General features: G+C 38.2%; 1 protein-coding gene across 1 annotated transcript in view; it reads right to left on the reverse strand.

Moving 5' to 3' along the window:
- LOC121390122 (solute carrier family 13 member 5-like) overlaps positions 1-20,514 on the reverse strand; it is a 58,893-nt gene extending 38,379 nt beyond the window's left edge. The window contains exon 1 of the mRNA XM_041521860.1: positions 20,404-20,514. Coding sequence (XP_041377794.1) covers positions 20,404-20,511 — 108 coding nt within the window. The 5' untranslated portion in view covers positions 20,512-20,514. The remainder of the gene's footprint in view (positions 1-20,403) is intronic.
- Between the last annotated feature and the right edge of the window lie 2,624 nt (positions 20,515-23,138).

The following is a 23,138-nucleotide window of genomic DNA, read 5'->3' on the forward strand; positions in this document are numbered from 1 at the left end:
CATCGGCTACTGGATGTCAAACATTTGGTAATTCAGACATATATTCTTAGAGAGGAAACCCGTTACATTTTTCTATTAAAGTCAGGTCATAGGTTTTAACGTGCACATTCAGAACAAGCCGTTGTAGTACAAGCCTGTCACCGGCTACTACGTCTAATTCTGTTTCTATTAGTAGCAAGGCATCTCTTATATGCACCATCCCACAGGCAGAATAGCACATACCACGGCCTTTGATACACCAGTCGTGGTGCACTGGCTGGGTCCAGTGAACAGAACACACTTTTTTAAACTCTAAAACCGGCGAATCTGATTGAAATCATTTCCAGTGGTCAATATCTATTACTAGTAGAGCTGATTTCAATCAGATTTTAAAGCCGGGATCACATATTTCTGCGATTCAGTCGTACAATAAGATTTAATGTCGGACGTTGATGCCTTCGGAGCAGTCCTCGATTCCGTTGAGAGTGCTTATAATATATCTGCAATAGTTGCGCGCAAATCTCTTTTCCCGCCGATGGCCGACATTTTGATTTTCTCAGCGCAACATTTATGTTTTTAGTTGGTAGATTCATCGAAAATATGGAATAATCTGCTCGTCATTTCAGGTAACCTTACGTTCAAAACGAGCACCGCTTACGTCGAATGTCTATGGATGGCCGCGCGGGTCATTTTCTCTTTACGAACTTTAAACGCTAATATCTCGTTTTAAATGGCAAATAAATTCTTGCATCTTGTAATATTCGTAATCAGTAGGGTCAGAAGTAGTAGTTGCAGTATGAAATATGCATTGAACCATTACCGGCAAACTGACTTTGCTTAACAACTACGCTATTAACTACGCTACGTAGGCCTGTGAAGTCGGCCAGACAAATATCGTTCGCGGAATCATATCTCTACGATGCCGATTTCATCGTGCGACGTTGGAGTTGTCCCATTCGACATCTCATACTTTTAAACCCGTTTGCTTAAATAACTAACTGCGCTGCCATCTTCATTTTGTTATATTATACACAGGGGCGGGATTTAGCTCATTCGGTTGAGTGTTGGCTTGCGTCGCTGTATCGAACAACCTCAGAGAAATCATTCAGCTGATCGGGGTTTTTCTCGTTCCAACGAGAGCACCACAACTGGTCAAAGGTCAAAGGTCGTGGTATGTGCTTACCTGTCTGCAGGAAAGGGTATAAAAAAGATCCCTTGCTGCATTAGAAAACATGCAGCGGGTTTTCTCTGATGACCACGTGTCAGAATTATCAAATATTTGACATCTAATAACCGATAATTAATTAATTAATCAGTGTGCTACAGTGGTGTCGTTAAACAAAACAAATTTTAAAACTTTATTATATATAGTATATAGTACATGTATATTATAGTATATTCCTCAAATGACAGGGGCGAGATGTATCCCAGTGGTATAGCGCTCGTCTAATGCACCATTGGTCTAGGAATGATCCCCGTCGGTGGGACAGGCCCATTGGACCATTTCTCTTTCCAGCAAGTGCCCCACGACTAATCTATCAATTGCCGTGTTGTGTGCTGTCCTGTCTGTGGGATGGTGCATAAAAGATCCCTTGCTATTAATGGAAACTAATGTTGCGGGTTTCCTCTCTAAGACGATATTTCAGAATTACCAAATGTTTAATAGCAAATAGCTGTTGATGATTAATAAATAAATGTGCTCTAACGGTGTCGTTAAACAAAACTACTTAATTTTTGTTTTCCTCAAATACCATCCAACGATGGCCCTGAGTGTAATAAAGCTCTGTTCTGTTCTGTTCTGTTCTCCTACTAATGTGCGTTTTTGGATGTTACATTTATGAGAGTTGTCTAGTGTATTATCTTTCATTAAACTATCACCTAAACGGATTTGCACACGTTTTCAAAAGAGCTTCAGTGTTGTTTCCTTGATGTTTAAACCTAGCATCATCAAAACCTGATAAAAGTAAATATTTTACCGGATGGGGTCATTTTAAAAAGAACCAGCACATTAAAATATGTCAGTATCTTGCCACATGCCATTTAATCTTTATGGCATGATTTTGAATTAAAATACGAGCTAGTGAGCGAAGTTGTACTTTCGTTATAACGGAAACTTATCTCAACGCGTATATATCGGCATAGTTGTTAAGCCGTCGAACTGAACACTGGAATGTCCTGGAGCTAGGTCAGTCGGTAGTTAAAGTTAAAGCTTGTTTTTGTTTAACGACACCACTAGAGCACATTAATTGGATGTCAAACATTTGTTAACTTTGACTTATAGTCTTTAGAGAGGAGTTGCAAGGGGTCGTTTATATGCACCCATAGACAGGATAGCACATACTACAGCCTTTGATATACCAGTCGTGGTGCTCTGGCTGGAACGAGAAATAGCCGAGTGGCTCCACTAACGGGGATCGATCCCAGACCGACCGTGCATCACATTGTGCTACGTCCCGCATGGTATGAGCTGTCCTATCCGTGTACAAGTGCATAAATAGTATTCCTTTAAGGTTTGCTGCTAATCGGTACATGCAGCCTCTTCGGGGTTTTCTCTCTCACTCTCAGCTGGGAACTGGTTTCAGTATTGTTCACTCTATAACAGAGACAGGCAACAAATCTGGCCTGTGGTACTACGATGGATGCCAAGCTGTGGGGCTCTGCTAAAGCTCTATGCCTGACAGCCCTTTTTGCGACTCTAACGGGACAAAGGATATAATACAACCAATCGAACGCTGAAGAAGAAGTTTATATTAAGTTAAAAGTTGAAGTTTCTTTTGTTTAACGACACCACTAGAGCACATCGATTTCTTAATCATCGGCTACTGAATGTCAAACATTTGGTAATTTTGACATCTAGTCTTAGAGAGGATATCCGCAACATTTTTCCATTGGTCATGATCAAAGGGTTTTATGTACGCATTCAGAGCAAACTGTTGTAGGGCACGCCTGTCATGGGAGCAGGTGTCGACTTCCGCTGGCTCCTCCGTTAAGGACAGGACTTTTAATTTTATATGCACCATCTGACAGACAGGATATCTCATATCACGGTCTTTGGTATACCAGTCGTGGTGCATTGGCTGGAGCGAAAAATAGCCCAATAGGTCCACCGATGGGGATCGATCCTAGTGTTTATATTAAGTGGCCAGCAGTGGTGGATTGTCATAACACTGCCTGAAACTTTTAATCGGTTTCGTGGGGTCCCGACAAATGTCTTTAAACTAAAAGTATACAATGAAACCTCTCAAAACCGGACACTCTGTAAACCCGAATTCCCTCTATACCGAACGTTTTTCGCGGCCCTTTTTTAAATATCTGTACATAAGAGAACCTCTCTAAATCGGATTCCTAAAAAACCGGACTTTTTACGTGGTCCCAAGGGTGTCCGGTTTAGAGGAGTTTCACTGTATATCACCCCTGCGCGTGCTGTAACCTCACCGTGGTGCAGGGGTGTAACATTCTCTTTGAGAATGGCCAATACAGCACAAATTGAAGTTTAGAGTAAAATTCGGTGTCCGTAAAATTCTGTGATATTTGTATTTGTATTTTTGCACAGTTCCTTACACTGTTTTTGTTTAAACCTTGAATTTTTATATTGATGTTGATCATCACTTTATTTATTTGCATTACCATAGTTTGACACCCAATAGCCGATGTATTTTTCGTGCTGGGGTGTCGTTAAACATTCATTCATTCATTCACTTTATTTATTTGCATTACCATAGTTTGACACCCAATAGCCGATGTATATTTCGTGCTGGGGTGTCGTTAAACATTCATTCATTCATTCATTCATTCTGTATATCACCGTATGTTAGACACTTAACAGACACTACTAACACATTGTTTCTCTTTCTACTTGCCACTGAAACAGTTTCTGTGTATAGCACTGAATTACCATAACATTAATTAATTTATAAACAATCGCCAAACAGACTTCCGTTTCTAACAACTCTGGGAATTGGCTGTTCCAGTCTCGACTTGATGACTGCTATCTTTACGACTTCCACGTGTCTAACCTCAACCCAGTGTAATTTGAAACTGCTTATTTAGCATATATCGCACACAGGGACAGATACAAGATTCCGTAGAAAGGTGGGACGCGACATGAAAGTGGGAGGTGAATGATGGTTCTAGGCGTGTTCTGACGTCAATTAATTTTTAGGAACAAAGAGCTAAGTGTTGACGTCAATACTATTAATTTTTATTTTATTATTATTAGGTTTTTTTTTTATAAACAAGGAGCAATGTTGGTAAGAGATATATCGCCGCCATAAGGAGTGGAGGGGGAGGTTCACACCCACTAAATACTCTCCTTAACTAAAGAGTCTTTGAAACGTTTTAATCGAATACTATAATGCTCAAGAGATGTTCGTCAATTATTGTGTTATGTTCGATATCAGATCGCTGTCCATCTACATTACCTTGAGGAAAAACATTACTTAATTGTGTATTCATCTGTCTGCCGGGCGTGACGTAGCCCAGTGGTAAACGTGTTAAAGCGATCGCCTGGCGTCGTACGTATGATTAAATTAAGAACCACACACAGAATGAGTGAGGAAACCCGCTGTCGCCACTTCATATCCTACTACTTTCGATCAGCAGCAAAGGAAGATGTATGCATACCATTTTACAAACGGCTCCAGTGCTCCACGGCCTTTGTTACACCAGCTGTGGAGCACTGGCTGGAGCGACAAATGGCCCAGTGGACCCACTGACGGGGTTCGATCCTAGACCGACCGCCCATCAGGCGAGCGCTTTACCACTGGGCTGCATCTCAGCTCCACACACAGTATAGTATTTACGTCCTGCCATGTTCAGGAAGGGATGCGGGAGAGGGTGAGGGTGTTCATCCGCGACATTTTTATTTTTAAAGAACCGAAAACGCGATTTCCTAGCACCTACAGAGCAAAACAGTAATGTTTAGTAGACTGTTTTTGGTTGTTTCAAAGGTTATTGGTTTCGTTTTTATACAATAGAATTAAAAAACAAAAGTCCAGAAAATCCAGTGTTTAACCATTCAACTTATGTTCTTGAGTAGCTGGAGGGAGGATGGTAATCTTTTCGTCGACTGTATTGGGGTTAGATATTCATGTAGGTTACTGTACTTTCAGAACAATGTACTGTTAAAAACAATTATATTCTCTGTCTAGAAAATGGTGGTGGATCCTGAGGTTTCTTTTCATGAGGTGGGGGGAGGGGCGGGACGTAGCCCAGTGGTACAGCGTCCGCTCAATGCGCGGTCGGTGGGGGATCGATCCCCATCGGTGGGCCCATTGAGCTATTTCTCGTTCCAGCCAGTGCACCACGACTGGTATATCAAAGGCCGTGGTATGTGCTACCCTGTCTGTGGGATGGTGCATATAAAAGATCCTTTGCTGCTTATCGAAAAGAGTAGCCCATGAAGTGGCGAAAGCGGGTTTCCTCTCTCAATATCTGTGTGGTCCTTAACCATATGTCTGACGCCATATAACCGTAAATAAAATGTGTTGAGTGCGTCGTTAAATAAAACATTTCATTCCTTCTTTTCATGGGGAGCTCTCGGTCGCAGTATCGATCGTCTGATCCCCCCCCCCCCCCAACCACTTTTTAATCACTGATCCAAAACTGATATATAAAAAACAATGCTACGTACTGCCCTGCCTATGATAAAGGGCATATAAAAGGCCCCAGGCTGTTTATTCTGCAGGTAGCTATATAGTTTATTTTCTTTTTCTCTTTTGACCAGGTGTCGAAACAAACATATTTTTGATGTTAAACACAAAATAGCCATGGTTTAAAATATGCTGAGGTGTTGTTTAAAAAACAAAACCCTACCCTACGATGTAACAAAGGCCGTGATATGTGCTATCCTGTCTGTGGGATGATGCATATAAAATTATTGTACTGTTCAAATAAAAGTAGCTGGTGGCAGCGGGTTTCCTCTTTCATTATGCGTGTGGTCCTTAATATAACCAAATGTCCGACGCCATATAACCGTAATTAAAATGTGTTGTGTTTATCATTCAATAAAACATTTCGTTCTTTCTATTTCCTTTTTTCTTTCTTTCTTTCTTTCTTTCTTTCTTTTTCGGTAAGTGCAATACAAACAAAAAATTCGGTCATGTTGTCGAGTCAATTGACACAGCTGAATTAATTTCTTTAAAAGTCAAGTCTCTAATAACTTGAACGTGATATTTTAAAAACTGCAGGTCATCGTAGAAGTACATCAGGAACACTGGACGTATTCTCACGATAAAAGGGCGATGACCCTTACTAGTAAATATCCTCGAGTACCTGTCTCGGAGAGTAAACAGACTAGGCTGAGCCATCCATTTACTGTATATGTATTACCAGTATCTATACATCATGTTTGTTCCTAGTTTAGCGGATTAGGACGGATCTAGAGATGATTGTGGGGGATGAACCGGCCTGGATGGCGTTGTGGTTAAGCCATCGGACGTAATGCTGGTAGGTACAGGGTTCGCAGCCCGGTACCGGCTCCCACTCAACTCAGTGGGTAGGTGTAAGGCAACTACACCATCTTCTCTCTCACTAACAATTAACAACAACACTGTCCTGGACAAACAGCCCAGATAGCTTAGGTGTGTGCCCAGGACAGCGTACTTGAAACTTAATTAGATATAAGCACGAAAATAAGTTGAACTGAAAGTGGGGGATGGGGTGTAATGCAATTTTTGTTTTAATGTTCCATAGCCACGGACAACTGTAAAAACATTCATTCATTTCAACTTATATATTCGTGCTGATATCCAAATAAGGTTCAAGCACGCTCTCCTGGGCACACACTGCAGCTACCTGGAAAATTCAACACACGGATACCCTCTTTTGTTTAGATGCAAACAGGGCAATAGGGTTCGGGACACGAGAGAGGTTACGCAAACACACTGTTACTGTTACGGATAGTGATAGGTCACCACTTACACATCGATTTGCATCCTGGTCTTTACGATTAAAAAGCCTGCTACACGTTTGTGCCAAATTTAATGACTAAATCCAATTATAGCCAACGATTAATAAATCAATGTGCTCTAGTGGTGTCTTTAAAAAAAAAAACTTCTTCGACTCTGTAAAGCTACAATGCATATTTAACTTCTTTTGTTATCGACTAACAGAGCCTTTTTAACGATTGTAATAACATATCAGTTATATGTTTCTGCATAAAATATCAGTGGCTGTATATTAAACGTGTTTCTGATCGTTCTAATATTTTTACTAGGTTAAATTTCATTTTATTTCCTAAAATATAATTTTTACTTACGAAATTATTTGAAGACAGAATCCAGTTTGGGCTTCTTACAAATATTAAGACGACCAGAAACACATTGAATATACAGACACTGATATTCTAAACAAGAAAATATATTTAATATGTAAGTTTAATCGTAGAAATATTTTATTAGTCGGAAACATCTTACAATGCAGCAAACTCGGAAATGTCCCTTTAAATTAATATATATATATATATATATATATATATATTATATATATATATATATATATATATATATATATATAGTTAGACAACTGTTATAAGTCCAAGGTTTGATTCGTAGAATCTGCCGAAGTGTTCCGAGCACTTTCTTCTCTGTCAAGGTAACTACCCATGCTCCAAAACAACCGAAATGAGCACCTGTTGTTGATTTGCTTGGGTGTCTCTACTAAATTAAGCGACACTAATGTAAGATAAACACGCGCTATGGAAATGTACATTAAATCGCATGTGCTCTAAATCAACCAGTATGTATTCATACATTAACTTTATGAACCTGTGTTCTGTAATAAATTATCTGACCTTGCTGTAATTTGGCATTTGTTGTAAGCTGAATTTAAGATAACACGTGGCCAACATGTTCAGAATTACCTTGAATACTTATATCAACCATATCAATACATAGGCTGTTCTCAATGTTTCTTCTGACACCAAATGTTTCTTACAGACCAGTTGGTGAGAACATCATTCGTTATTTATGATAACACATACTTGTTAACACATGTACGTGTGTTAACAATTTCAAGACATACGACTGGCTGCTCCTAGGTGATGACCAGGTCACCAATGCCATACATCCAATGAAAAACTACACGAGGGAAATTGATTAGACTGTGACGTATAGTTAACCTGACAATCATGAGTCTGTGACGCGTAAGTCAGCTACAAGTGCAAAGGGTTGTAAATATCTTTTAGTTGAAAAATATGTTAAAATTTGCTTAAAACCTGGTTTTTGAGGATATGTAAGAAATAGAATAATACATTCGTGTACGTTAGATACCATTTATTTCACATTTCGTTGTTTAAAAACGTATCAAATTCGCTTTCGCTCGTTAGATACATTATAAAACAATTCGTGAGATAAATGATATCTAATGGCCACTCATGTGTTATTCTCTATATGTTTTTGTGCGGGGGTGTCGTTAAACTTCCATTCATTAATTTTATTTTCCTTATTCTCTTTTCTTTCCTTTTTATTAATAACAACACTAGAGAACATTGATGTATTAATCATCGGCTACTGGATGTGACATATTCGGTATTTTTTTTACACAGAAGTCATAGAGAAAACCAGTTACATTTTTCCATTAGCAGCAAGGAATCTGCACTTTTCTACAGACATGACAGCACATACCACAGCCTTTGATGTACCAGTCCTGGGGCACTGGTTGGGACGGAAAATAAGAGAGAATGGGTCTATCGATCTTTATCATGCCCCTTCTTTTTTATTAATTTATAGATTAGACTGTAATATATTGATCTATTTTTATACATCTATTATTAACAGTGATATTTGCCAACCCGATTAATCGAAATGACTATCAGCTAGTCACAAAATGGAAACTTCTAAACTAAAATGGCTTCTTCTTCGTTGGCGTCTTTTTCTCTTCTTTTTTTCTCCCCCCCCCCCCTTTTGTGTGTGTGTGTGTGTGTGTGTGTGTGTGTGTGTGTGTGTGTGTGTGTGTGTGTGTGTGTGTGTGTCTGCCTCAGTCCCTATATTTACGGTTCTAACAAAAGTAATATAATCACACTCCTATCAATTTTCCCCAAATAGAATTTAGATTGAGGACATAAAAGTAATATAAATTTCTCCCTTCTTTTTTCTTTTCTTCTCTCCATCAAACCATACTCCTCTATGAACGTACATGAACAAACTGATTAATATGAGTTATTACGTTAATTCGTTACCCTGTATCTATATGTCTTCAAAACAAATGGAAGCGTCATTATCGGCATGTCATAAATACTCGCTGCCAGTCAGTCGATTGTTTTCGTTGAGATCAATAATGTAAGTGCCTTTTAACCAATAATCAAAAACTTTTAAAATGGTTTGAGTCTCTTCTCGAACATAAGAGAGAAAAAAAGAAGAGAATCGATCGAATAATCATTAAGAGAATTGCGTACACAGAGGAGCTTTGTAATAGGATAGCATCGATCAGTGATCTTTTACACAACGTACACTTGGAATAAATAAACTTCTGGTCAATGGAACTCGGAATTGCTGCCAAATCAAATGAGGACATAACATGTACAGTCAAAGCAACTAAAGCTAGAGTATCTGTTAATAGCTACGAAGTGTTTTTACGGAATTCTTTACTATTCTCCTAAATCGTCTAAAACATTCTAGAACAAATTGTCTTGTATTTAAACAAATCAAATGTCTTTAGGAGTATGTACATTATCGGACATTTTGGGGCTGAATATTATGTTCAGAGAGCTCGCCTTTGGATGGGTTGTATGGGGAAAACAAATTAAGGAGTAGCGCCGGAGAAATTTTAAGCGGTGGTGATGGTGGTCGTCGTGATTGTGGTGGTGGTGGTGATAGTGGTGGTGGGAGAAAGGGATAATATATATATACAAGACAATATAAGGGTCGGAGATTTATCAGACTTTTAAGATTTTTAATCATAAATGATGTTATGTGCATTAGAGAACATTTTGGGAGTGGATATAGTTCAGGGATAGATTATTTGCCTGAAGTGTGATGGAACATCATCGATTAACTCAAGGTTATCAAAGGACCGTTATTATGTAATAATACTATCCTATGAGAAGTGACTTTAGCATCCATCTCTCCCCTCTCTCTCTCTCTCTCTCTCTCTCTCTCTCTCTCTCTCTCTCTCTCTCTCTCTCTCTCTCTCTCTTCTCTCTCTCTCTCTCTCTCTCTCTCTCTCTCTCTCTCTCTCTCTCTCTCTCTCTCTCTCTCTCTCTCTCTCTCTCTCTCTCTCTCTCTCTCTCTCTCTCTCTCTCTCTCTCTCTCTCTCTCTCTCTCCTCTCTCTCTCTCTCTCTCTCTCTCTCTCTCTCTCTCTCTCTCTCTCTCTCTCTCTCTCTCTCTCTCTCTCTCTCTCTCCCCTCTCTCTCTCTCTCTTTCTCTCTCTCTCTCTCTCTCTCTCTCTCTCTCTCTCTCTCTCTCTCTCTCTCTCTCTCTCTCTCTCTCTCTCTCTCTCTCTCTTCTCTCTCTCTCTCTCTCTCTTCTCTCTCTCTCTCTCTCTCTCTCTCTCTCTTCCTCTCCTCTCTCTCTCTCTCTCTCTCTCTCTCTCTCTCTCTCTCTCTCTCTCTCTCTCTCTCTCTCTCTCTCTCTCTCTCTCTCTCTCTCTCTCTCTCTCTCTCTCTCTCTCTCTCTCTTTCTCTCAAATTTCCAATATTCCTTCCCTTTCCTTTCTGGAACAAACTGAATTTTGTTTTTCATTTTAATAAATGGGTGTAGGTACAAATGGGGTATTCCCCCTATTGCTCCAACAACCCTGAAATGCTTTTTAAAATATTTGTGGACTGTGCATCAATAATGTTATGGAATAAGTTAAAGGGACATTCCTGATTTTGCTACATTATAAGATGTTTCTGACTAATAAAATACTTCTACGATTAAACTTACATATTAAATATATTTTCTTGTTTAGAATATCAGTGTCTGTATATTTAATGTATTTCTGGTCGTCTTAATATTTGTAAGAAGCCCAAACTTGATTTTGTCTTCAAATAATTTCGTACGTACGAAAAAATATATTTTACGAAATAAAATGAAATTTAACCTAGTACAAATATTAGAACGATCAGAAACACGTTTAATATACAGCCACTAATATAATATGCAGAAAAATATATTTGATATGTAATTACAATCGTTAAAAAATCTCTGTTCGTCGATAACATCTTAAAAATTGCAGCAAACTCAGGAATGTCCCTTTAAAGGAATGACACATCAGCATAATCAGCAGTTATTAGGTTAATTGAAGCATTTGGTTTAGACAGCTATATAGACTATTTCCGAAAAGTACCAAGGGTTGTTTTATAGTTATTTTCTCTGATGAAAGGATGGAACATTACCGTAGCCTCGTTGATTTTATAGTGATAGAGCACTGTTTGTTAAGGAAAATAACCCAGTGGGTGGAAATAAAACCGTTTTACATGTATGTATATAAATATATGGGTTAAAAATTCATTAAATATATTTTTGAAACCTACCAAATTTGGCGTGTCAAAATGACAAACTATCAAATAATGGTAAAGGGTGCCTTTGTGGTTACTGATATCCAAGGCAAGATAATTTCTAAGCCCTTTTAATGTTTCAGTTTGGTGAAGAAAAAAAGATGAAACATTTCATTTGGCATTATTTAAAAGGAAGGTTAGCGTCTCTACCCTGTAAATCAGTTGCGAAATTCTGATGAACCCTAATAAATAAAGGGAATGATGGCTGAATTGGTTAGTTGCCCGATTTCCCTATGCCAAAAGCCATCATCTTTCGATCTGAAGTATGGAACTTTTATGTTGTTTGTAGTACTAATTTTAGTTTTTTATTTTAGATTAGCGGAATGACACTTCATTTGTGACTTTAAACTCTGAAGAAGTCAGACCGACGTCCACACCCATTGGTTCAGCCTTGATTTATATTAAACGGATATACCCTAGTTTCAACCCGTGAAAATTAACACTATGTTTAGTTAATCTACTAACCTGTAACACATTTGGATAAAGTTACAATTCAGTAAAACATGAGTCTGTGACTTTGAAATGGCGAAATACCCTCTAAAAATAGACTAAAACTCGACTCCATAACTGTTACTTCTCAGACGCACGTGCGTTTTAAAAAAAATGAGAAATGCATTTTGTGATGTTTAAAACACCAGGACGACCAAGAACAGTTCCAATGTACGGAAATTGATAATCTAAACAATAAAATCTAAGTAAAGTATGATTTAAGTTATCAAAACGGTTATAATAGTCAAAAATATGTGTTAGTGTTTAAAAACTAGGGTGTGTCCCTTTAACTGTGTGGACAGTAAAATTGCTGTAACTGTGCATTTCATCTGGTGGTAAAACGACAGAATATAGGTCACCTAGATAAGGGTTGGTGACCTTAATATTTAACTTTAAAGATTAATTTAAAACATTATTGATTTATTTGTCCCCTATAGATGTAAACATAATATGTATGATGTTACCAAAACATTGTACAATTACAGAAGATCTATAAATAGAATCAATACAAGTACAAGCTGTGGTGCGCCAGATGTTTTAGTCGAAATTAAGGTCAGAAAGATCGATGATCCAAGCATGGAAAGGAAACCGCTTTAAAGGTTAGGACCGACTTCATTAGACGAGTAGTCTAGCGGTTAAGCCATCGAACGTAAGGCTGGTAGGTATTGGGTTCGCATCCCGGTACCGGCTCCCGCCCAGAGCGAATTGAACGACTCAATGTGTAGTTGGGTGTAAGGCCACTACACCGACTTCGATTATCTCTCACTTACCACTAACATGTAATCACTAATTCAATGTGCTGGCCAGACAGTTCAGATTGCATAGTTGGGTGCCCAGGATAGCGTACTTTAACCTTAATTGGATGTAAGCACCAAAATAAATCTAATTGAATGAAAGGTTAGACCCACTTAGAGTTAGGACAGCGTGCTTTAACCTTAATTGGATATAAGCACCAACATAAATACCAATGAATGAAAGGTTAGACCCAGTTAGAGTTAGGACAGCGTGCTTTAACCTTAATTGGATGTAAGCACCAACATAAATATCAATGAATGAAAGGTTAGACCCAGTTAGAGTTAGGGCAGCGTGCTTTAACCTTAATTGGATGTAAGCACCAACATAAATATCAATAAATAAAAGGTTAGACCGAGTGAGATATGAGAACATTGCATCATAGCTCAAGGCAGTGTCCTCTAGTCCTGTTCTGTTTATATGTGAAAATATAATATAGGCAGGTCAGGGACAGAGGACACTCGAGCTAATTGCATCACATGTACATCCAGATGTTTGCTTTTGTTCTCCATTTCTGTATGTCTCGCGTGTGATAGTATTTTGACACCATTCCTTCATACTACACACTGGTCTAGCCAGGATTGTATATTGGTGAGCAACTGCATTGTTTACGAGTCGTGTTATGGAGCGATGGGCAAAAATAAAAGGTGGTGGGGGTAGAAAAGAGATGGGATTAGGTGACATGATCCCCATGTCCAACCCCCTGCTACACCAGGGATATCACAATCCGATATCGTTGCAATCATTCGTAGTTTGCCGCAAGGCTCAATGGGTAGGTGTAAACCACTTGCACCGACCAGTGATCCATAACTGGTTCAACAAAGGCCATGGTTTGTGCTATCCTGCCTGTTGGAAGCGCAAATAAAGGATCCCTTGCTGCTAATCGGAAGAGTAGCCCATGTAGTGGCGACAGTGGGTTTCCTCTCAAAATCTGTGTGGTCCTTAACGATATGTCTGACGCCATATAACCGTAAATAAAATGTGTTGAGTGCGTCGTTAAATAAAACATTTCTTCTTTTTTTCTTTCATTCGTCGTTTGTGGCCTCGTTCTGACATATATCACATGCAACACAAACAAAAAGCCGTGGTCATAATAATGATAACGCGAAAACGCGACTTGGTACGATTTAGTCGACTTACAAGGGCGCTCGTTGTTTTTTCTCTTTTTCTTTTTAAATATTAAAATACATTATTTTAAGAAATGTATTTTTGCTAACAGCACTGAGTGTTCAAACTGGACCTAAAATCACTACTACTTTGGAAAGAAAGAAAGAAAGAAATGTTTTATTTAACGACGCACTCAACACATCTTATTTACGGTTATATGGCGTCAGACATATGGTTAAGGACCACACAGATTTTGAGAGGAAACCCGCTGTCGCCACTACATGGGCTACTCTTTCCGATTAGCAGCAAGGGATCTTTTATTTGCGCTTCCCACAGGCAGGATAGCACAAACCATGGCCTTTGTTGAACCAGTTATGGATCACTGGTCGGTGCAAGTGTTTTACACCTACCCATTGAGCCTTGCGGAGTACTCACTCAGGGTTTGGAGTCGGTATCTGGATTAAAAATCCCATGCCTCGACTGGGATCCGAACCCAGTACCTACCAGCCTGTAGACCGATGGTCTACCACGACACCACCGAGGCCGATCACTTCCACTTTTATGAATTTGGGCACAAAGTCTTCAGCCAAGTTCAGTTATCAGTTTGTCAAACCAAACAAAATGTAACAAATTTAAGGGTCTTTAAATAATTGTATTAAATTTATTTTCGAATTAGCTTTTCGGCGATTTGGTGAACGGCAGCTAAAATTCAGAACAGCATATTTTGGAGTAGGTGGTGGTGGTGGGGGGGGGGGGGGGAGGGGGGATGATTGAGAATTAAAAAAACAAAATAAAAGTAAAAATAAAACAAAACAAAACCCACCCAGAATATCAGCATAGATTGACCACAAAGGTGGGGTTTATAAACATTTAAGTTCCACATTTGGTGTCTTTTGCAGACGAGCAATTAAAATATATTATTCTTATTATCAATAGCTTTCTAGTGTTTCCATTTGAATATAGCAGAGCAAAGACCAAACACGAAAAAGGAAGATATTTGCAAGCGTATTCGGCCTTCGCTCCTCCAAGTTAGACGAATGTCATGAAGGGACTATTTTTTCCAGGCGGTGATTATGAACATTAAGGAGAAGTGTGTCTTTTGTTGCGGACGCTGTGTACATACGCCGACCATATGGCATTCGTTACTGTTAGCAGTCTTGTTTCCTAGCAACTGCTGGAAAACCTTGGGTAAACAGTAGTAACCTTGCCCTGACCTGACCGTGATCTGGAATCGTCGCGGGTTTTTTCTGGAGAACTATGATTGCCATCTTTCCGGCGAGTAGTGGTTTCCAAGTGACACCTCATCACATCACTCAGTCGAGAGCCGTTACGCGACTTTCACTGTTTCGGGTCATAAAACCAAGATACTGGGGCCTTTTTCACAAAAAGATCGTAAGTTAAAAAAGTTTACGTCTGCGACTAGCAATTATTCAGGTCATACGTTTACACGTGTTTGGCAACGATTCCACGCAGAAACTTACAACATTATGGAAGATGGAGCATTTTAGGGTGTATACTACCAAATCAAATCCCATAGACGACAATAGTAACATATGTGGCTAAAACTCCTACCTGCAACGTATCAACCGACATAAACGCCACGGATATAAATACTACCACCCCTTACACTTAAAGTGAATCAGAAAAAAATGGGGGTCAAGCTGCTCGTTTCTGAGATAACGGGTAGCGTCTATGACTACCCTAGTTTCGCACAAAATTCGAGTACTTTTTTTCACAGGTACCCCATACATGTTTCAAGCACAAGGCTACTTGACACATTGGTACTAGATGAAATAAACTTGCACATTTTTTTTACCCAGATGAAACTATTATTTTTCACAACCAACACACTCACATTTATAACCAATCACAGGACTTGTGGTGTTCACTTCTCTATCAAAAGTTGGGTGCACCTCGAACTTTGACCCAGCCGGAAGTTATTTGGTTTAGTACTACCTATAAAGACCAAAGAAAATTAAATGTTTGCACTTCAAACTACGTTAGTTGTACTGTTAAGAGTAATAAGAATTGTGGTTTAGTCGTAGATTTATGTTTACGTGCAAAACTAGGCTTACGATGCTTTGTGAAATTGGGCCCAGTTCGTAGGAACCGGGGAAGGGGGTAGGGCGGGCTGTCTGTGCCCCCCCCCCCCCTTCTCCGCTCGTGGACGAAATATACGGGGTTTTGCGGTTTGTTTGTTGTTGTTGTTGTTTTTTTGGTGGGGGTGTTCTACTCTATGCAATTAAGATAAAAATGCGGCGATTACACCCCACTAGAGACTATGTTCCCCTCCACTAGAGACTGTGTCCCCATCCAGTTATCGCTCCTACGGGCATGCGATATAGAGCATGGGAGAAGAAACCCGCCACATAGCCAACCTTATTATATATCAATAATAAAGAGAAAATGTATGCTAGTATATACACCGGCATGATTTAGTACATACTAAACAAGATGTCGACCAAAATGTAATCAAGAAGCAAACGCTGTTTAACAAAGATATGTGTTGGTGGATAGTCACGGATTCTGAAGGAAGGAAATGTTTTATTTAACGACGCACTCAACACATTTTATTTACGGTTATATGGCGTCAGACATATGGTTAAGGACCATAAATATATTGAGAGAGGAAACCCGCTGTCGCCACTTCATGGCATACTCTTTTCGATTAGCAGCAAGGGATCTTTTATATGCACCATCCCACAGACAGGATAGTACATACCACAGCTTTTGTTACACCAGTTGTGGAGTACTAGCTGGAACAAGAAATAGCCTAATGGGCATGAATTCTGAATGTCATGCTGGGAAAAAAAAGCTAGTTTCTGTCAGCGTGTCACAGTCAGCAGACGTCTGCAAGACACGAGGACTGTCTTCTTTGGACAAGGGAGGATTGCCAGCGTGTAGACATCGTGTCAGTTACATCTGTTTTAGCAACAATATTGTATTTTATAATAAACACATAATGTCTTATGTTTTACTTAGAAGTTAGCACCATTTGATTTTAAATATTTTATCATTTTAAATGTTTGGATGCTGTCCTTTTTACCTTTTTAACACATATTTACATTCCATGATTTATGTATAGCGTGTGACACTATAATACAATATTTCTTCTTCTTCTTCTCTTCTGTTTTAATTGTTTTAATATTGAGATTACACTCATTACATAATGTATGTAATTATCTTAAGTCACTATTTCGACGATCACCTGACTCAACAAAATAACACAATTATAGTTGATTCTTAATCTGACGCTGCCACAGTGAGCTAGGAAACCAAGACTGTAACGTTGATACATGTGTATTGCTATGGCTTGCCCTAGCTGCATATTAATATGTGTTACTGATGATGACGTTAAGCCATCGGCTGGTAGGTCCAGGGCTCGCAGTCCGGTACCGGCTCCCACCCAGAGCGAGTTTCAACGACTCATTGGGTACCCTCTCCTCTCTCTCTCTCTCTCTCTCTCTCTCTCTCTCTCTCTCTCTCTCTCTCTCTCTCTCTCTCTCTCTCTCTCACTAACAACTAGCCCACTGTCCTGTAAAGACAGCCCAGATAGCTGATGTGTGTACCCAGGATAGCGTGCTTGAACGTTAATTGGATATAAACATAAATATGTCGAAATGAAATGAATGAAATAATATTTGTTTATATTTGAATTTTTGGACTTGCATATACATGTATACCTATTGTTTTAAGAAAATATTTATTGTATGTAATCGTAATAGAATTTTTAGAAGAGATCCTTTAGGTATGGACGCTATTTGACATATATACCCTTTGTTGTAAGGAAATATGTACACTATGTTACTGCTGAACGGTCTGTGAGTGTACATTAGTGTATATATGTATATGTTGCTATGTGCTCTGGGATATATTTCTCATTGGATTAAAAAGTATGTATTGTTTAACGACACTACTAGATCACATTGATTCATTAATCATCGGCTATTACATGTCAAACATTTGGTAATTTAATCTTAGAGAGGAAACCCGCTACATTATTTCCATTAGTAGCAAGGGATATTTTACGTGCACCAGTCCACATATAGGATAACACATACCTCATCCATTGATATGCCAGTTGTGGTGCATTAGCTGGAACTAGAAATAGCCCACCATTGACGGGGATCGATCCTAGACATACCGCGCATCAGGCGAGCGCTACATACCACTGGACTACACCCCGCCTACTTCTCGTTGGAATACGTATGTTATTTATTCCTTACAGAATATTTTATTCCAATTTTGTAAATTATCTGCATAATAACTATCCACGTTGGAGCTGAAATAACAACATCTAACCAAACGCGGACTTTTTGTTATTATTTGTGTTCAAAATACGAGGTCAATTATCGCATGAGCATGTCGAAAGTTAAGGATAAAGATGATATCCCCACTCTAAAAATAATCAATTAAATGACGTAGGTGATTGGCTTTATCCTGTTTTTAAGCCTCACGAAGTTCCCCGTTCAAGAACTGTATCCAGTCTAATGTGAGATTACATTCACAAGATAAAGTAGACCGAATATATCTGTCTCCGTAAAAACGGGCGGGACGTAGCCCAGTAGTAAAGCGCTCGCTTGATGCGCGGTCTGTTTGGGATCGATCCCCGTCGGTGGGCCCATTGGGCTATTTCTCGTTCCAGCACTACTACTGGTATATAAAAGGCCGTGGTATGTGCTCTCCTGTTTGGCGGATGGTGCATATAAACGATCCCTTGCTACTAATAAAAAAAAAATAGAGCGGGTTTTCTCTCTAACAAACATTTAATGACCAAATCCAATTATAGCCGATGATTAATAAGCCAATGTGCTCTAGTGGTGTCTTTAAACAAAACAAACTTCTTCGTCTCTGTAAAGCTACATTTCATATTTAACTTCTTTTTTTAAAGGGACATTCCTGAGTTTGCTGCAACTTTTAAGATGTTATCGACTAACAGCCTTTTTAACGATTGTAATAACATATCAGTTATATGTTTCTGCATAAAATATCATTGTCTGTATATTAAACGTGTTTCTGATCGTTCTAATATTTTTACTAGGTTAAATTTCATTTTATTTCCTAAAATATAATTTTTTCGTACGTACGAAATTATTTGAAGACAGAATCCAGTTTGGGCTTCTTACAAATATTAAGACGACCAGAAACACATTGAATATACAGACACTGATATTCTAAATAAGAAAATATATATAATATGGAAGTTTAATCGTAGAAATATTTTATTAGTCGGAAACATCTTACATTGCAGCAAACTCAGGAATGTCCTTTTAAGGATAACGCCCATAACTACTTATTCTTTATGTAAAATGAAGAAATATGATTTTATTTCATTGAAAAACATGTAATTATTCAAATAAGAACTTTAAAGGCACGTACATAGGTGCACATAAATCAATAAAAGATGTGCATGTTTACAACAAAATAAATGACTCAAACAATGTACGTTAATTAAACAATAAACGAAGCGTATGTTAAGTCAGTATTAAATGAAATACGTTAATTAAATTAAACAATATAAAGACGTGTAGGCCTACGTTAATTAAACGACAAGGATGTTTACAATTTACGTTACTTTCACAAAACAACAAAACTAATTAATAAAAATAAGTGTACTTTAAATGACAATGTGTGTTAATTAAATAAAAGATGTATATGTTAATAGAAGATCATATGTATGTTAAATCATGTACATCAACCAATTTTTATATGCTAATTAAACTATAAAAATGTGTGCGTTAAAGGGACTCTCCTAAGTTTCAAGCCATTGTAAGTTGTTTCCGAGTCGTTTTGGCTACCAGTGTTTGTATATCTAAAGTGTTTGCGGTTATGTGATAAAGTTGTGTGCTCAGTAATTTTTCATTTTATTTCATGATATTTTTTTTCATACGTACAAAATTATTGGAAGGTAAAATTCGGTATGTGCTACTTACTACAAACATGAGAACAACAAACAGATATCTTTCATAAGAAATTTTAGTCATCTAAAACTGTTTCGGATGTTGTAAACATGTAGTAACAACGGCAGTAAACTTTAAGAAAACATGTACGAATCACGTAATTTTAAAAAATGTATACATTAATCAAACAATAAAAGTTGAGTATGTTAATACAATAAAATACGTTCATCAAACCATTAAAAACAAAAGTGCACTGTATGCAAAACTAAAAAAACAAAACAAAAAAAACACACAAAAAAAACAACAAGAAAAACAACATTTAAAATGTGTACAATATTAAATGGATTAAGCGATGTATTTGTTCTTCCCAACCCAATTATTACATCGTGTTTTAATAACAGAGGTAGGATTAGTAGATACTAGTAATAAAATCATTTAAGCATTAACGTTCAGGTAACGGATGCGCTCTATTAACCAGTCATTTCGTCTACTATTGTAAATTATATATAAACATCATCGGCTAACGGTAAACCCACTCACCCGTAAACATCGATGGACATAAAACGTTTAAGATAATGGTAGTCGTAAAGGCGGTTACTTAGGGCCATTAGTGTAAAACATTAGTCTACTGATTTAGAAAATCATTCAATACTTACGCTATTTGGGTACATTAGCGGCAACGGCAACACAAGCAGTGGCACAAGTATTGCCATCCATAGCGTCTTGCAGTCCAGTATTCTACGCAAGGTGTACTTCACAGACATGTTCCTCGATTTGACTGGCCGCACGAATTTTTTTTACCAAGGTTGTTGAAACCACAAAACAGTTATTAAGCCCCGAATGAAACCACAAAACAAAAGAGTATTAAGTTCCAAGAAATATTTTCCACATATGTGAGAACTACTGCATACAAATGTAATTACTCCAGAACGATTATTTATAAACAAGAAGCAATCATCGTCTGCCCCGTGGAATATTTGGTCACTGTCACTGTTTATATAAACTATAAACAGCTTCTCCCGCCGAATGCTCGTCCAGTTCCTCGGACGTTAGTAACAATGGACTTAAATTTCCTATTTTCCGATTCTTATCACAGCGCCAAGTTCTGGATGTGGGAGATTTTTGAAGACTAGTAATATTATCTGTTATATGAGAGATCTATGGATCGTGGACATATATACTATAACTGTGACGCTATCCCAGTCTTGCGTGTCCCCGTTGTCTGCTGTAGATATTCCCACACACACAACAAAACAAAAAACTATGTCACATTATCCGTTCTGCGCGCCTCCGAACCACAAAAGCGTGTCAGTAGACTAACCCCTTGTTGTAGACTGTCAGAAACATACGAGGAGGGGATGGAGGGGGGCGGGGGAGGGGCAGGGGGAGGCAGCTGTAAATATTATGTATGCATAGGGAAAAATGAACAGCTGTGCCTGAGTCTCTGGCTGTAGTTCGTGTTAAGTGTAAGGTTATACTAGTAGTTTTAAAAACGTGGCCTGTGACCGAATTGCTTCCACAAGTGTTATGAGATATTGAGAATACTCGGACCAATAACTATGGTGGCTGGTTTGTGCCATGTCGCGTTTTCATGAATAGGTCGATAGGCCTGTCATGCAGAAACCCACTTAACGCGCCATTTAAGAATTATAATTAATTATAAAGTTGAACATAGCTCTGTTAGGCGTTGGAAGATCCCAGCAACTGGTGGGGCCAGTAATATAGTAATTTGCTTTTCAGATGGTGGTGTAGGCGGTGTAGGTGGTGCGGGAGTGTTGGTGTGGGGTGTATAATCTCCAGAGCTGAGGGTAGTGCTCCCTGCTTATTCCTCCGATTCCGGCGTCCCTTGTATATATTATTTTATATACTATGAGATGGCTTATGTATATTTAACTGTATGCAGTCAAACCTGTCTTAAGCGGTCACCCAAGGGGGTAGAGAAAAATGGCCGGTTAAGACAGGTGACCGCTGATTACAGGTTGCTACATGTATGTAGTCTTTAAAATGTATGTTGTTGTTTCTTTCTTTTACTATCTGTACTGCTAATTAATGGTTGTGTGGTCCATAGTTGACTATAAATCAACGTTCGACATGTCGCTTCCTTCAACAATAATGCGCAACTGGAATTTGTTAATTTAACCGCTCTCGACAAGTTTGTGTTCGTTTTTCCATTTAATTATTTAATTACTACTTCATGCGGTGTATAATCATAATGAATGAATCTACAAACGTCAAGGTTAGCCTACCCAGGGACAATTGGTCATACTTTCTTAATTGATATACAGTAGAGGTATCGGGACTGAATGGGTACCAGGATTCCTGAAGGTGTGAAGATCGCTTATTTTCTGCACCTGTTGTTAAAATATTCCTTTCATCTAAGAGTCAACATTTACTGTGTCAGCTTAATACAGGTATTTTAACGCTTTGGGATCCGATTTAGACAAGTGACCGCTTATTGCGAGTGCATTTACATTAAAAATGGTTTGGGAGGGACAAAAGTAGCCGCTTACGGCAGGTGACCGCTGATTACAGGTGGCCACTAGGACAGGTTTTACTGTATATCTTAATGTTTTATTTACATCAGGAACCCAACACTGTAAATATTCTAAATAACTGTATTATTTTGGGTTGTTTTCTTTATTTGTCTTTTAGATACTTTTAGCGAACAGTCCCTCATAACTCAGTATAGAGTGGCTCATTACATTGTTATAATGTATATTGCTTGTATGTACATGTATATGCTGCATTTTACTCTATTGTAATGAGGTGAAACTTTAATCAATTATCTGCCTATCTCTTTGCAGAAAACAGGTTTATTACTGTGGAAGTTTACAAACTGTATACACATTTAATGAAATGAAAACCACATTTGAAATATGGCCCATATTGTTACATAATAACAGTATTAATTAAAATACAGCGGTCCAACTTTAAAATGTGTAAATCATTGGATCTAAAGTAGAAAATGCCAGTAGCTTGTGTGGTCTCTGAATTATATGTTGTTGGGGTTTTTTTATTCACAAGGCGATATTCCACATTATCTTAGTGATCAATTTAAAGACACTTTATTGGCTACCCCTTTGTGATGGCCGTTAACTGAAATTAATACTATCGAAACAGAAATCTACTAATGAAACGTAAATTAACTATACAAACACATACGACGTAGATACATTTTAGTTGGGGTAACATCTTTCAGTTATGTTACCAGGAGTCACCGTTAGTACATAATGTTATTTGTAATTCCTTATTTTATTTTATTTAGTATACAATAATCAGTTTCATGTACTTTCTTTTTCTCTGGGGTGTCGTTAGACATTCATTAAACCATTCTTATTAGTTATCTATACATATTCAAATGTCTATAAACGTTGATCTTCAGAAATAGAGA

This window comes from Gigantopelta aegis, chromosome 3 (assembly GCF_016097555.1).
Source record: "Gigantopelta aegis isolate Gae_Host chromosome 3, Gae_host_genome, whole genome shotgun sequence".
Taxonomy (NCBI): domain Eukaryota; kingdom Metazoa; phylum Mollusca; class Gastropoda; order Neomphalida; family Peltospiridae; genus Gigantopelta; species Gigantopelta aegis.